This window comes from Numida meleagris, chromosome 1, assembly GCF_002078875.1.
Source record: "Numida meleagris isolate 19003 breed g44 Domestic line chromosome 1, NumMel1.0, whole genome shotgun sequence".
Lineage (NCBI taxonomy): Eukaryota > Metazoa > Chordata > Aves > Galliformes > Numididae > Numida > Numida meleagris.
Window position 1 is genome coordinate 142818273 of NC_034409.1, and position 16594 is coordinate 142834866.

Consider the following 16594-nt stretch of genomic DNA (forward strand, 5'->3'; position numbering starts at 1 on the left):
GGCCTCATTTTGGCAAATTCTGGTGTGGCATCTTTTCCCATGCTTTTTTCCAGTTTAGGAATACCTAAACACACAACTTTTTGGTGATATTTTTTAACAAAAAATAACGATGACTCCACATCTCCACAGTAAAAACCTCTCTTGCTGTTTTATTCTCAGTAGGTATGTTTAAATGGTGTTGTTGCACAATAAAAGTAATTCTGGCAAGGTCGGCTTCCCCAGTTCAAGATACTGTGTTACGATCATGTTTTTCACAGGTCTGAATCCAAACTGTGCATTTTAGTTAAAGCTTCCCCCCCCCCCCACGCCCCCCCCAGAAAATTAGCATTTCTTTTTTAAATAGTGTATGGAGTGAATATTAAACATGTCAGTTAATTTACATCCCTCCTATCACCTCAGGATAGGACCCTGCAGTTATTAAAGAACAATGTTCTAACAGCATGCATTACACATAGGAAACATACATTAAAGATACTTTAAAAAAACAAACACGAAACCAAACCTTTCTGTTGCTACTTCGAAAATAAGCAGACCCACAATCAATGCAGAAATAACAAGTTAGAGAGATATCCCCCCTCTCCTTCCTTCTACCCCCCCACAGAAGCTGGTGAGTAGTTGTAACAGTGTCTACAAAATGAGAGATGGGCAAGGACCTCCTCTGTCACTCTGACTGAAGTCAAACACTCAGGTCGCTCAGGAATTCTTCAGCTTTCACCCATGTGTAATACTCTCTTTGGGAGCGTCTGCCAGCACGTATTCATCCATCCTACTTCTCTGGAAGACGCAGGAACAGTCTGTCATAACAACCCAGCATACCATTTCAGCAATCAGTGTTGAACCTCCTTTGCTAGAAGCAACGCATGGCACCACATCCTCCAAGAAAAACTCAAAACCCAGCCCAACCAACCAATAAAAAAAAAAAAACAACCCCCAAAGCCAACCCACCAAAAATCCTTAAGGCATTAACTACTGTTAAATTTTCATTAGCTATTGTTAAGCAAGTAAAACTCTGTTACAAACATAAGTTATCCTTAAAACAAGAGTGGTACCAATACCAAACTCAAAGGATCCACTGATTTCATGGTCTAGCAGCTGCAAAAATTAGCAGGACCTGAAGAAAGGTCGCAGACAACCTCTTGAGTGAGAAAGCAAAATCACAAACATCAAAACTGACTGAAATGTACCGGTCCTCTCTTCACTTCTTGAAAACATATGGAGGAAATTACCTTACAGGCCTGAGCCATAATGACAGGAACAGCTCTGACAGCAGCTGAAGGAACAGTCTCCTCAGGCAGAAATTGTCATTTTTTGTCTCCAGATCAGAAGTGAATTGTACGTGAACTCCAGCCTTACAGTGCTCTGGGATCACGGTGCCAGGTTGCCACTCCTTGCCTGGATTTCCAGTGGAGCAGCCATTAGAGGACATTTGGTTTCTTCTCTATCACATGATCGGAAAGATCAGTGTTGATTTTGAAGGCAAGATCTGTGAACATATAACAAATCAAAAAACCAAACAGTTGGGCCTCGTGGGCCGTGAAGGGACAAGATGCTGCCTTTGAAAAGCAAACACTCTGATAGAGAAAGGCATACTAAAACTTATGGGATATGTCAATAGACAAGCTGTAATGTCGCCAAATTTAGCGTTTTGTATTTAGAGGTATGAAATACTCAGCCTTCTTATGTCCTGAATGGTTCCTCAGTCCTCTTGTCTCCTCTGCTTCATAAACAAATCTGTGGAAACCTCTTCCTGAGATAAGAGCAAACAAAGCAACTTCACAGCTTTTGAGGTAGCCTGCATTTCCCTCTCTCTCCTGAGAGGGAAGAATGAATTCAGTAGAGGCAGAGGCACACACGTAGTTTGTACCCATTACCAGAGGCTAAATGAGATGAGGCAGAAGACAGGAATCTGACTCGATGACAGAAGGAGATGCCAATGGAGGTAACTTACACCCTCCAGAAATAGGAGTGTTGTCTAAAGCTCACATGTGAATGGGGTTTAATTAGCAGATAATTTACCTGTCAACGTGAAACACCTGAATGGTTTGAGAAGTCTCCATGAGAGCTGACATGGTGAGGCAGCAGGGGGATGGCTGGGACCGCTGGGGAGAGAATATTTTGTACTTATTGAACCTAGAGGTAGGGAAAAAATAGATTCCAGGAAATCTGTTTCCAAGCGGCTTCACTGCAATACAACCACGGTTGCTATTCAGTGCCATTGCACTGCTCATTATAAACAACATCCGAAGGATGACCAGAGGTACTAACCACGTCTTGTCTACCAGCACCAACTCAGAGAGCAAGCATTCATTTCCTCATGATGAAACACTGCATGATCTAGATATGTCTGCGTTCCTTCACTGAGTTGATTGAGCTGGTGAAAATTATTTACATGCCAGTGTTTTCACAGAAACCTTATATCAGGCAAGATCAATCCCATGACCATTACCCAATACTTATCCCAGACCCCTGACATCTCAGCAGACGCCAAACTGTCCTGAGAGGCGTTCTTCAAAGCAGTGCAAAGACCTTTGAGACAATCACCTCTACCAGACAGAAGCGTAGATCCTGTTCCCTGAAGTCAATGAATGCATTTCTTAGAATTTAAGAGCTCCTCATGATCCACACAAGTAAGCACAACTGGCTAAAATAATATATAAAACTAGGAGAGAACCGAGTGATTAAGCAGCAAAGGCCGATTGCTCCCCATAGTAAAATACATCAAAGCTGGAAAAAAAATACAGCGGTGGCCACTTGAGTTTGTGATTTTTCACACCATTCTTACTGGATGTGGAAGACTCGATGTACATGCACACCTCAGTGGATACCACTAAGGCAGAAATAAAGGTGCAGTTCAAAAGCCCAGGTGGATGCATGCCCAGAGCACAGATGCATACACAGAGCCATTAGGAAATTCACCTCCCTTAAATCTTTATTTCATCAAAAATTCCAGCTGTGCAACACATTGTACTCTCACGCCTTACTCCATACATGAGACTGAAAGATTCAGACTTGTAGAAAACAGCAGACAACATTTGGCATAGCTGCTCCGTGCTGTAGAACGCCAGTCCTTGTACTCAGCATTACACTGAAATCTCTGCAGGGAGAAAGTTAACAATGGTGTGTCCCAGCTGTACACAAACGCTGCGTCAAAAACCTACACCTACCGAGTCATTTTCTTACACATATGAGAGTTTAGGTGGAAACTCACCTAAGCTTTTGGGAAGTGATCTGCTTCTAAAAACAAGGAATGCTTCTGCTTGGGTGTCTGGGTGGGTTTGGGACACCTCTTTCTCTGCACATGCAGATTACTGCTGCCATTTGCAGTGCTCTTTGTGCTACACGAGGTACTTCTCCAACCAAATCCAATGGCGGGGTGTTTTAGTGAAGCATAACCTGGAGTACTGCAGAAGAAAGTGGTTGAAATAAAACTACATCCCTTCCCATATCAATCATCACTGCTAGATTTCTTTCTATGAGCAGCTTTTTATTTTCTGATTATTGCAGATAAAGCTACTGTTACACTACGCACTGTTTGGGCAACAGTACCCCACTGCTCAAGGAAGATCAAGAATGACTGGTAGCATAGGAAGGTTTGTACTCATGTAAGCATCAACTAAGGAACTTGAAAAGCTAAAATTAGCGATGAGTTCTTAAATTGGTGAAAATAAAGCTTTTAAAGCTTACATGAGTTAAGAAAATGCTACACATTTGGCTTATCTCTGACAAATTCATTGGGAACCTCCACGTATTTCAATAACTGATCTACACTAACGTATTCAGTACTCTTTTCTTTGATAAAAGGATTATTAACAAAGTAGAAGCAACTGCATGAAGCTGTTCTGTGCTCCTCTGGCACACAGAGCAATCCTCACTCCCAGTTCTATTTGGTCCAAATTAGTTGGGCTGAAAGGAAGATTAAAGTTGGTCCCTTGGGATAGCAAGCTTGGATGTCGCTCTCAGAAAGCCAAAGTCAGCGCTGTTTCAGGGATCATAACAGATGTGTCACTACCTTTTTCCAAATATCGGTATTCCAAAGAATGGGAATGAAATTCTGAGGGAAAAGGAACAAAAAAAGCTGCAAGGAACAACTTCAGTGTTTTAGACTGAGGGGAAATTCATATAAAGATGACCGAAACAAACAGGAAAGATCAAGGATTTAAATAACGAATCTGGAATTGAGATAGCTGTCCTGACTTACTTGCAGTTCTCACAGTGTTGGTACCTAATCCTTAAGAATTCACGTCACAACGTATGAATGCTTGAACTTGCAAGATTAAAAACAATTAACAACATGGGAACTGAAGGATATTATATTATTTCAGCTGCTTCTAAATGAACTAGCGTCAGTCCATATGATTAAGGCATTTCATGTCACAAATATTTGGATATAACAGTCCTGGACAGTTTTTGATATACCTTATTCTGTACTACTTTATTCAAACAATTTTCAGAGGCAAAACTAAGCTTATATTACATGTAAATTTCCACCTTTTCTTGTTTATAAAGGAAGAAAACTTACACCTTCTTTGAAAAGACATGCACGTTTTAAGGGTCTGCTGAGATTGACTTTGACTTGAAAAACACTCCAGTAAAGAAGTGAAGTTTAAAAAAAATTTTTTTTAAATCCATGTATATTCTAGCATCTTGAAAGTAATAAAAGCACAAACTTCACACTGACCTTTGTTAGAACTTCAATACTCTATATGTTTATTTTAGCTTTATGTTAGCTAGGAAATGGCATACTGCTCTTGCTGTACCAAAAAAGACCTGAAACAGTTCTTGATTCTTTCAGGTCAGGGAACTAATTACATACAATTGTTTAAAAAAAAAAAAATACATACTACCACATTAGCACTAGCTGCCAGATCATGTCACACATTTGCAGCTGGAATGATGCTACATTTTATAAGTTATGAAATGCAATCGCACCTAAACATAAAACATTTTTAAGATATGTAAATTTACTGTCATACGAGGAATGCAGTTAAGTTTCCATTCTACACACTCGGGTGAAAAAATTTGTTAAAAAGTCAAGCAAAAATGCATAAAATCTGTAATAGGCAACAATATACAAAGTTTCAAATATAAAATCATGACTTGTATAGTTTGTTAACTGGCATCTTTTCACAAGAGGAAAAGAAAAGAACCACACATCACTGGACTTCTACACAAGCTTCTTGTGTTTCAATGTCATTTATTGAAGAGTGAATGAGATACTGTCAGACATGCCAAAGAGACTTCACATTCAAGGGCTGGAAGCTGAACAGCTTTCCTCATTGAGTCGCTGTACAAGTTGTTTTTGGGAATCTGAAAGTGCGATCAATGAGGTCTTCATGCTCGGTGTTTTTGTCTTCAGTTTTTCATCTTTTGATCTACTAACTTGTCGGGCAGAAGGACGCTTTCTACCCTACAAAGACTCACACTCCAATTAATACAATTAACACTAGATGTAGAGAAATGTTTATCTGTTATAACATACATCTACTGCTGAATACAAGGTCTTAAAGCTGTTTCTTAATTCATTATGTCTAATGAGAAAATTCAACTTGTTTCCCTTTCGCCACCGTATGGCTGGCTAATACCGTTAGAAAAATACTCTTCAGTGCTATTGTAGGGTTTACAGGAAACTTCTTCAGTGTTGTGGGACAGATACCGATTTAAACACCATTCTGAAAGAATGCTTCTTCCTGTTGCCACTGCCTGTAGGTTGCAGAAGAATGGCCTACACGCACTACAGTTCTGTTTTACTCAAAAAAGAAACAAAAGAAACCTAAACAATAGGGTAAACGTTTATTTGGAGTTAGTTTTCTTGCAGATGATGCTTAAGGCCCTTCAAGCAGAGTTCAGGAGCTCCTGTATGGCTGCCTGTTGATCTGCATTGAGCTGTGATATGCATTCTGTCCACAGTCCTCCAGATGTCTAGAAAAAACAGAGAAGTTGGGTTTATACAGGCTCACAAGATTCTAAGGCACATACTACAATTTTATATGTTTAGAAAGCTCAGCATTCACCGGGCTTATTTCTGTAATACATATGCTAAAGGACAGACTGAAACCTTCAGTTATACACAACTCTGCATAGGTTCAGTCAGAAAGATGCCCTGAAATACTCAACAAGGGCAAGCTGTGGTTAAATAGCACCACAGTAATTTGATTAAAATTCCTGGGAACTCCCCATAACTATGTGGGTCAAATCGCAAATTGACTCTTCATTCCTGAGTTAACAGTGCCTAACCATTTGCTCTGGTTTGCACTGAAGTTAAAAGATCAACATCCAAGCAAAACCGAATCGTGCTAAAATAAAAAGATTATCTTCTGGGCACTGGCGCATCAGTAATGTCTTCAGAGGAACTGGGCACTGAGGCTATAGCACGACAACTAACAGTGAGTGAGCGAGGCTGTAACACTGCTGCAGATGCACAGGATTACTCTTTAGATAGAAGAATCGTAAGCTTCCTCCTACAGAGAACACATGCAGCTATTTACTGGTAAATGTAAACCTTTCCCTCACTATACCTCGTATGTGCTACCATTTTCAAGTTAACCGGTAGAAAATCCTGAAAATGAAAGAAAAAAAGTTTTGGAAAAAGCATTTATTTGGCTAAAAAAAGATGGAAGCAACTCGCACCTTGTCTTACGTGACTAGCTCTGTCATCGGATTAGCTTTTGTAACAGCAGTGTACTTTAAGAACATTTAAAAGACTGTTTTATTCCAAGTTTTTATTTTTAGCATTATTGTAAATGCCTTTTCTCACACTTTATTTTTAAGTGTACAAAAATGCATTCACAGACTTTGGAAACAAAGACCTCAAGCGTTGCTGCTTTTCGTGTTTTTTATTTTAAAGTTTGTTTTAAATAAGATTAGACATCTTATACTCTCAACGTATTGCGGAATATTGTAGAATTACGTGTGCTCTGCCAGCATTTATGACATTTAAATTGACACTACACTGAAATATTCCTGGCATGAGAACATCTAAGCACGAGGGAAAAAAGTTTATATGAGATTCCAACTCTGACCATAATGTTACTCATGCCAGATGCTGGCAGTGGAACAGCTCACTCAGAAAACTGCAAAAGAAAGTCCTTCTGCCTGCTGCTGCTTCCCAGATTCCAGGAAACTGCTAGCACTTACACAGCCTTCAAAGTTCCTACCGTGGGCTAAAATACTTGCAATGCTCTACTGAAGTCAAATTACTACGTGCCCAGATGCGAGGTTGGCAACAGTAAGCTATGATTATTAAAAACCAAACTAAAATGCCTCCAACAGCAAAACACACACACACACACCACACACCAAATAAACCCATATCATGAGCTTTAAGATTTTTTCCCCCACAGTCAGAAGCTAAATTACTTAACTGAGACAAAACTAGTTTCCATCCTATATATTCCTACCAATCCTGGTCAAAACAGAACTTTGAAAAGCAAGGAAAAACAAAACACAACTAATCTATACAGGTATGCACCACCGTATTTTGTTCACAAATTAACCTAAACACTTAAAATCAGAACAAATGTATTGGCAAAGCTTAAGTTCCACACCCCGACTTTAAATACTAACAGCAAAGGATTCAGATCCGTAAATGAGAATCCATAGTGGCCACTTGCATGAGTTTCATTTTTAATTTCTGGTTGATTTAATTCCCTTTGTATGCCTTAATACGGAGATTCAATAAAGGAAGCCATTTTGCATCAGACATACTAGATCTCACAGGCCGACATACTCATCCAAGTGAATCCTTCCCAAAATCCAGTATTCCTAAAACTCTTGCACCCAAGTTTTTCCAAAGGATAGGCAGGTACAAAGGGCAATGACTGAATAGCTGCTGCTCCAAATCCCATACATGTTCTATAGGTTGTATGTTTGCCAGGCACACTACTTTCTATTGTTAGATGCTGTAACTGTCAAGTAAGCCTGATGCTATCAGGTGGGCTATGTGTCTTAAGACTTCTAATTAACAAGCACATGAGAAACTTAGATAAAAAACAGACTTTACTGCTTTATTCAAGTGCAAACGTGACCAAGTATTAACAGTAATGGTACTAGGAATGTCCAAGCATCTCCACCGGTTGAAGCATCATTGTTTAAGGAGACAAGGCCCTCAGAACTAGTTTAATGGTTTGGTTACTTCTGAAAGCAAATCCTAAGTGTTCCCCTTTACGTATAAGGAAGTGCTTACCTGCACTTGGCGAACAACATTAGCCAATCGCTTGGTACATGGATCTTCATGTTTAATAGCTTCATGAATTTCACCATCCGCAATTATACTGAATATTCTGGGAAGGTTAGAGTTGTTGGGGCCGAGGACAACCGGATTGTTGCTGTTAGGATGAAAATACATATTACAAAGAAAGCAATGTTTAACTAAAAAAGTTAGCATAAACATATCTCGTATAAGCTGAGTGATTTCGAAATATCTTATTCTAAAGCTGCTTGTTTACATCCAAGTTTCACTCAGCTTAGCAAGTACGCATAGCTTTGTTGCTTGCTGACAGACTGTTCCTCGTCCTGTTAATATTTAACCAGCCAATTTTTAATCAGCCTACGCTTTATCAGAAAGAAGTTCTGTACTTTTTGGAACTGCTGAGTTCCATGCAGATGAAACTGTAAATAATGTGACAGAAATACCCTGCCTAAAAGGGCTTCTTTCTCTCTCTCAGTGCTCTAGGGGGGGAGGAGGTTGTGTTACTGGTGTCAAGAGAGCTCCAGTGACTTCAGCTCTCTGCCAGCACTCTCACTGACACCACAGTAAACAGTTCTGCTCTCTCTTTCCCAGCCAAGTTCTGGAGCAAAGGAGTGCTGGCAGCCAGGGACTGAGGAGGAAAACACATTCCACTCCCAGCCCTGCCACCTACCACTGCTGTAACACAGAGACTGTGGGACTGACAGAGCTCTAGAGAAGTACACAGCAAGGCTGAGCACTCTGCACAGAGCTGGAGACAAAAGAAGTGTACTGGTGCTAGAACTCTTCATTTCTATGTAAGTGTGTATGGATGTACAGGTCAGTGTTGTGGTGTCTCTCTACCACAGAACAATCAGTATAGAGCCTTCAGTTGCCACCACTCATTTTTAGACATAACCTTAATAGAGCACCACCAGATACAAGGTATGAACATAGCTTTCCTACAGTCTTTCCTACTTACTGACTTAATTTCTATGTTTCCACTGAGATAGATATAATGATCCAAAAGATGAAATTCCTCCACCACTCAGCTACTAAGTGCAACTTCCACTCACGCTAGGAATCCACCCCTCCACCTCCGTGACCCATGGAAAGAAGTGCAAACCTTAAGAACAAGCTTTGGGACAACATGCTTTCAGCAGCAACTGAAATTACTACAAAGTTCAGGGAGACACTATCAAAAAAGTGTCTGTATTATTTCTCTACTACCCACTTTGTTCCATTGATAATTCAAAAGCAAAAAAGTGCAAAACACTGTTTTAAAAGGTTTTAAAAGAGAAGGTTACAAGTGCTTGCATGCTGCTCTCAAGTAAAAAAAGACCTGAGCAGTTATCAAGGCTGAGACATAAGCAGAATATCAAAAGTTTTTCTGAGATTTTGTTTAGAAGCTCCCAGCTGATACGCTCCCATCATGTCCACATAAAACTTCTAGGAATTTTTTCAACTTACAGATATAACTTAGGGTGAGTATAGTGGCTGTTCATATAATAGCAATAACAACCTGGGAAACTCCGCTATGACCTTGTAAATCATCTTCAAAGCATATCTAGACTAACCTGACAGCTTCTCAGTTTTAGAAAATGAATGCAAGGAAAGAATCTGCAAACAAGCTCACTTTCTGCATAACACTGATTTCACCTTACCTCTCAATTAAGTCACACAAATAATTGAAAGTATGAACAGCTTCTTCTTTATCTTCATGAAGTGGAAGCCATGATAACCAGTGTGGCAGAACTTCTTCAACATTTACACAGTCTGGCTTGAACTTCATTATCTTCCCTACAGCTGAGATGCAGTTCTCTGTTGCATTGACATTCTCTTTGGTTTTGGCATCTGGTGACTGAATGACTCTCACCAGCAATGGAAGCGCCTCTAATAGTTAAACAACAGAAGAATAAAATTTAATGCGCAATCAAGTTATATTTTACTAACATCACAAACTACATATACTAAAGAAGTCTATGAACTGTATTGTGGTGTTTGTTTACCCATGCAACAAAATCCAGCCATTCCACTGCTCCACTACTGCCCCACTATTCCAGATCTCCCAGTGTCCCACTGCTTTCAGGTTCTTCCCTGCTCAATAACTTGTAAAATACACAGATAGAGGAAACAAGAAAACAGCTAATACAAAAGTTTGGGTTTGCTTTACAAGTGCAGAAGGGGAAAAGTTATCTTCTGCTGTCTCTCAACTGAAGTTATACAGCCTACAATATACAAGAAATCATAATTTATGGTAAAAAATAAACAACTGATAATGTTAGTTTCTATAAACATTGATGATTAAAAGCACCAGTATAGTGACATTTACTTTAATTTGGACTGCAGCACAAGTAGGCACTGCAGTGCCTACTTGCTGCATATCTATTGCATGTCTGCACACACATTCATATGGACAAATACGCCCCTGCCCTACTAAAAAGTGCATTAGCAAAAGCTCACAGAAGTATTTTCATCTGGTGAATCCACCTGGCATAGTTTACATAGTAAAAAAAAAAAAAATCAAACTTCAAGGAAAAATGCCAACTTTCTTGCTACATTAATAACAATTTATTTAAAATAACCATGCAGGTAACCGCATGCATGCATACTTTTTATGAATATTGATGTCACACTTCTAATCCATAGAATCCCCAAGGCTGGAAAAGACCTCCAAGATCATCCAGTCCAACCATCCACCTACCACCAATACTGCTCACTAAACCATGTCCCTCAGTACAATGTCTCAACGTTTCTTGAACACCTCCAGGGTCAGTGACTCCACCACCTCCCTAGGCAGCCTGTTCCATGGCCTGACCACTGTTTTGGAGAATTTTTTCCTAATATCCAACCTGAACCTCCCTTAGCGCATCTTGAGGCCATTCCCTCTCATCCTATCACTAGTTACCCAGGAGAAGAGACCGACCTCCGTCTCGCCACTTGTGTCCAGGCAGACTTCAGAAATGCAGGAACAACTGACCTTGTGTTGCGCTAAAAATATAATCCTAAATCTGTAAAACTCTATACCAGCATAAAAGCAGGCTGTGGGATTGTGCAGAATACACACTTCCAAGGAACTCCAATTACTGAAGAGTGAAATCTCACACCACAATTTCATCAGTAAGCATTGCAGTTAACTGATACAGAATTACACTTGCTGTACACCGAATTTGATTTCTGAAGAATTTAGCAGCTGGGATTAGGATTAACTCTAAGATAAAGAGGATACTTTTATGTATCTGATAAACATTACAGAACCACAGAAATATTCAGAAACATTGGTCAGCAAAACCAGCAGCCTGTGTACTGAAAGCAGGATAAGAATGCCAGACTCCTGTGAAACAAAATCTGCTCTACACAGAAGTCTGCAATGTCCAGATAAACTCAGTCTGCATTTTATACCTCAGGCTATCATGACTACTGGAGCTACATCTCATCTGTTGCCTCACGCTGCTAAGTAGAATGGCTGACATCACCATTTCTTCCATCACCTATTCCACTTCTCATGTAAGATTTATGTAAAATATGTATTTGAACGAGCTAAATATTTTCTTTTAAAGAAAAAGAACAATCTAGCACACTGATCATACCAGCAGTTTATTTTGTTGCTAAAGAGAAAGCACCATTAACCAAAAGGGGAGCAATACTTTTTTTGAGGGACAATGCGGGTGTGGTTGTGGCGGGGAGTGACACATGCAGGACCACATATTCAAGCAGTTTTATCCAGAGAACACATACCTGTGCAAAAGGGACGATAGTTGTCCCCACCCAACTGTGCCATAACTCCGACACCATAGGCAGCTGCTTGCCTAACCTCTGGGCTGTTATCACAGATTGACTGCAGCATCGGCCTCAGGAAGTACTCAGCATACTTGAATGAGGAGGGGCTGCAGTGCTCTACGATGTCATCGAAAATACAAAGTCCCCACTGCCTATCCGGCCATGGCCTCTGTGGACACTGCAGTAAAACCAGGTAATATTTAAGCCACCTTAAAATAGGCGATTTTGTACAGTCAATGATTATATCAACAAAGTCACAGTAACAGTGGTCTAGTACTCCTGTTAAATTCTTATATTAAATTTAATCCTACAAATCATAGGTTTCAATAGTGATAGTTGCAACAATATCATAAGTCCAGGAGAACTTCTGATCTAATTAAGAGAATAATGATTTTAGGCTAAATCCTTTACCTCTATTTCATGCTCCTTTACCTATTCCATTATCAATTTTTCCCACTGGTCTGCAACACTTTTTTTTTTGCTCTCTTCTTGCAGAGAGCATCCGACTGTCCCACACAAATTACACTCCTCAAAATACTTGTGTGGATCACTGATCCTGAGTATTGCAGCACAGAAATTAAGATTAGCATAGCAGTGCAATTTTCAAAGAGCATGGCTTAACCTCCTATCAGACCTGGAACTAAGCCCGGACGTGACTGTTCTGTAAAACAACTACTGCTACATTTTATCTACCAAGTTCTCCGAGACGCCCGCATAGAATACCTATTACACATTCAGGGGAAAAAACAAAAACAAAAAATTAAAAAGAGAATAGGGTACTCACAATTAAGTTGACAATTAGTGGAAGTAGCCTTTCAAACCATGGCAACACCTTCTCCTTATAACTGCTGAATATTGAGTGCAAAATGTCGGATACTTTAGTCAAAATATAAACGTCACTGTCATCCTGATAGGAAAGATACAACTCACACTGAGACTAATGATCCTTAAAATACAGGAAATCACATGAAACACTATGGCTTCTAAACTCATAGAAGAAAGTTGTTCAATGATTTCGTTTTGTAAAAATAGCCTTTTTAAAGTCCAATATCTTGAACTCTTGGTGTAAGGCTTAAATCCATTGCTGTTTAACTTTGAGCATCCAATCACCTCAGACTTGTAGGTTTGTTTCAGGGGCAGAAAGTTTAAAGACAAATGCTCTCCTGTGTAGATGTACTGCTTCACTGCATTCCCCTTACAGAAAACAGAAAGCCCTTTTCCTCCTCTGGAGCTCACACATACAGTAACAAGCTTTTATTTAAAAGTAAACAGATAATTGCCTTTGTGCTAGAATGGGGCAAAAATGAGGACTATTAATCTTCTTATTTTAATTAGATTTTTCTCCTTGCTCAGTTAAGGCATCAAACCAATGAAGTCATATAACCATCACATAGATTCAGCTATCAATTCACATAATATTTCCAAGTGAGGATTTCAAGTTGTTCCCTAGACATGCATGCACTGGAAAAACCATTTGACATTGTTCTGTTGTACTCTGTGTGGTTCCCTTAATCAGTTTATACTTTCACAGGCAGGAAAACAGAATATAGCTATTTTTTCCCCCACTAGGGACCAGTAGCTAATAACCATTTATCATGCAACAAAGCCTGCTGCAACACAATATTTAAATTTCTACATTGTCAAGGTGTAATTTAAGCAGTAACTCTGGAATATATTCGTACACATGAAAATAAGAGGCCCATCTGGCTTGGTATGGCTTTTTTTTTTTTAAAATAACCAATAACAGATGTATAGGGGTTGGAAGTAATATTTGTGCAATGTATACTTCCTCCTGTGCTATATCAAATCATCAAAACAAAGTTACTCCTCAAGCCAGGGCTGTATCTGGATATTTGACTGACATTGTTGTTTGAGTATCTTTCTTGACTTCCATCCTTGCCTTCTTATGTATCCCATAATATTTCAGCTGCTTTGGGGTAAGGGCTACATGCACATAATTCTGGGACCACAGGTGTACAATCAGATGTTGCTCATTATCATATGTTAATTCTGTTCATATGGCAAGTGACATCCCAATCCTACTCTTACATTCACAAGACAATGCATCCAAGTCTTCCTTTCAGACTTTAAAAAGGAGAATCAACATCAAATATGAATTAAAGTATTTTTAAGAATGCCTTGAAACTCTGTTGCAGTGGATACAGCCTCTCTGAAACTGTTCTTTTTGCTAGTGTTCTCTCTCATCATTAAACAGTGACAGTTACAAAAAAAATTAAGCACTGCAAATAAGAACAGAAAAAAGTCATGAGGGGCTTTTGACTCAAAACTAGTGTTTTTCTTTGGTTGGTTCTGATCCCAAGATAATGCCATTATGCAAGTGCCAAAGTTTACCCTCTTGAATGTTAGCCTAATGTTCCAAAAGGAAAGGGGGGCAGAAAATGCACTGTTATTTAATTCAGTATTTACATATAGGTGCATGATTTGTTAAGATCAATTCTGGAGTCTGCAAACAGCTTAAATTCAAGTAAACAAGCCTTAATTATGCATCACGTGGCAAAATTTTCTTATTTCTTCAATGTATTGAGTATCCTCTCTCTTTCTAAGCAGCAGTGACTTATTCTTTATTACTCTTCCCATAACACCAATGATTTAATGGAACTATTATATCTCTTTCAGAGTCACTTCTATTTCAAACTAAAGTCAGTTCAGTATCTTAGTGAAGTCACTTTGGTACTCTCTCACAAGCACACACATTATGCCAGCTGTTCATTCTGATGTCCTACTTTGATGCTCGTGGTACTATTTTAGGCCTATCCTTGTTGAGACAGGCTCCTGATCTCACACGTCTGCAGTACAGGTATCAGAGGTATGCTCAAAGATTAAAATGGGCCACGTAGGTCAGAAGGTACAAAGAAAAAGCCAGTCAGCAAGGGCGTGCCTTGGATTATCATGAAAGCGTTTGACAGTAGACTGTGAGAAAAACGTTATCTAAGAATTGTTTGAGAAGACATAGTAAGTGAAAAGCTAGATCTCAACATTCTTCCTTTAGTATACTGTAGGAAAGGCAAGGCAAGGAAATGAAACATGAATTGAAAAATACCAGAGGTAAGTATTGTGACTCATTTCTTGAAGGAGTATGGCATTCTTCCAGGAAGAGATATTTCTGAGAGGATGCACGATGCTTTAACTTAGTCATAACTGTGTCATGTACTTCCATCCTAGTGTTTTATGAAGGGAAAAACTCCCCAAACCAACTTACTTCATCTTGTAGCGACTCCTCAACTTGTTCATCATAGTCTTCATCTTGTCTTTTTACTAAATTTAAAAAAAAAACCCACATTTTAAACCATTATATTGCTTAAGCCGGTAAGCAGAAAAACACATTCAGAAAAACTTGTTAGACGGGAAGCACTATCTGAAGACGCAACAAGGATTTGCCTTAAGCTCCAAAGACCTTTCACAGAAAAACAAATACAACAGCTCAGACCAAGGATATGCCAAACAGCATGAAGCTCGTCCATAACAACAAAAAAGTGTACATCAATACGGCACTGTTATTGCTTTAAAACTGCAAAGACTTTAGAGAGGAAAAAACACAGAAGTGACAACACTGGAGACACAGGAGCCATCAAGTAATCCGTACATAAAATTTTGATTAAACTACAGTTTTTCAGCAAATTACACCATCCCCACCACCCTCCCAGAGCTTGCAAATATTCATCAGATTATGTTGTTTCAAAGTCCAATTGCTTGAATATGGAAATTAAAGAAATCCCAACTAGGCATTTTTGTGTTCAGCGATGATTAAATTCGGCTTTGAAGAACTATCACGTTAACAGGAATTTTTGCTGACCTACCCTGTCTTAACTCTTGGTTTTTAAAGTGCTCTTCTAGTTTTCCTTTTAATATTCCACCAAGTTCTTCAAAGTGTTCATTGTTAAGGCATCCATCGCCCATTACCTCGATGCACTAGTGAAAGAAAATGATCTGTTTTTCAGATTTAAGGTACCTGAACAGTCTCAATGAAATCCAAAACGTGCACAGAGTATTAACGCATGCTTTAAGTGATTACTAGCAGAAATAACTCAGAGAACTTTCATGCTGTGATCAATTCTCACATTAATCAAATAAGGCGTAATTTCACTGTACATTGCACCCACATTGTTTGAGTGGTCTGCGGTTAAAATAAACAAGCCTGGTGTTTTTTTTTCAGCTTAACATTTATTCCATCTCCCACCCCCCAGAGATTCAAAGTACCTATGTACTAGTAGAAAAATAATTAGAAAAATCAGAGCGGAGATGTATAAGCAACTTTACATTTCTTCCAACTGTTTAAATCAAAACCCAAGCGTGTAGGTTTTTATTTTTTTTACCCTAAAAAGCTATGAACAATATCGTCACAACATTTTTAAGGAAGTTACCTTTGCAAAAGAATGCATTATTTCTGAAAGAACATCTGAATCCGGTTCTGTCCCGATGGCTTTGATGAGCGCATCACACATGAAGTGCCACATCTGTGTGAGGTACTCTGGCCCGCGAACTCGAGCACATTCGAGAAGGAGGGGCATCGACTCCGCTGCTGCCACTCGAACACGTTTTGTTATTAAGGAAATAAAAGTGATCCAGGACAAGAAAAAAGTGCTTAGAATATAAGCACTAGTGACTGTAATGATATTAAGTTTCCTATCC

General features: G+C 39.1%; 1 protein-coding gene across 1 annotated transcript in view; it reads right to left on the reverse strand.

Annotated features, from left to right (window-relative positions):
* The window catches only part of IPO5 (importin 5), a 39441-nt gene continuing 28613 nt past the window's right edge, over positions 5767-16594 (reverse strand). Inside the window, exons 19-26 of the mRNA XM_021416373.1 lie at positions 16327-16499; positions 15763-15874; positions 15165-15220; positions 12729-12851; positions 11903-12122; positions 9829-10057; positions 8183-8324; positions 5767-5919 (exon numbers count right to left, since the gene is read on the reverse strand). Coding sequence (XP_021272048.1) covers positions 5833-5919; positions 8183-8324; positions 9829-10057; positions 11903-12122; positions 12729-12851; positions 15165-15220; positions 15763-15874; positions 16327-16499 — 1142 coding nt within the window. The 3' untranslated portion in view covers positions 5767-5832. The remainder of the gene's footprint in view (positions 5920-8182; positions 8325-9828; positions 10058-11902; positions 12123-12728; positions 12852-15164; positions 15221-15762; positions 15875-16326; positions 16500-16594) is intronic.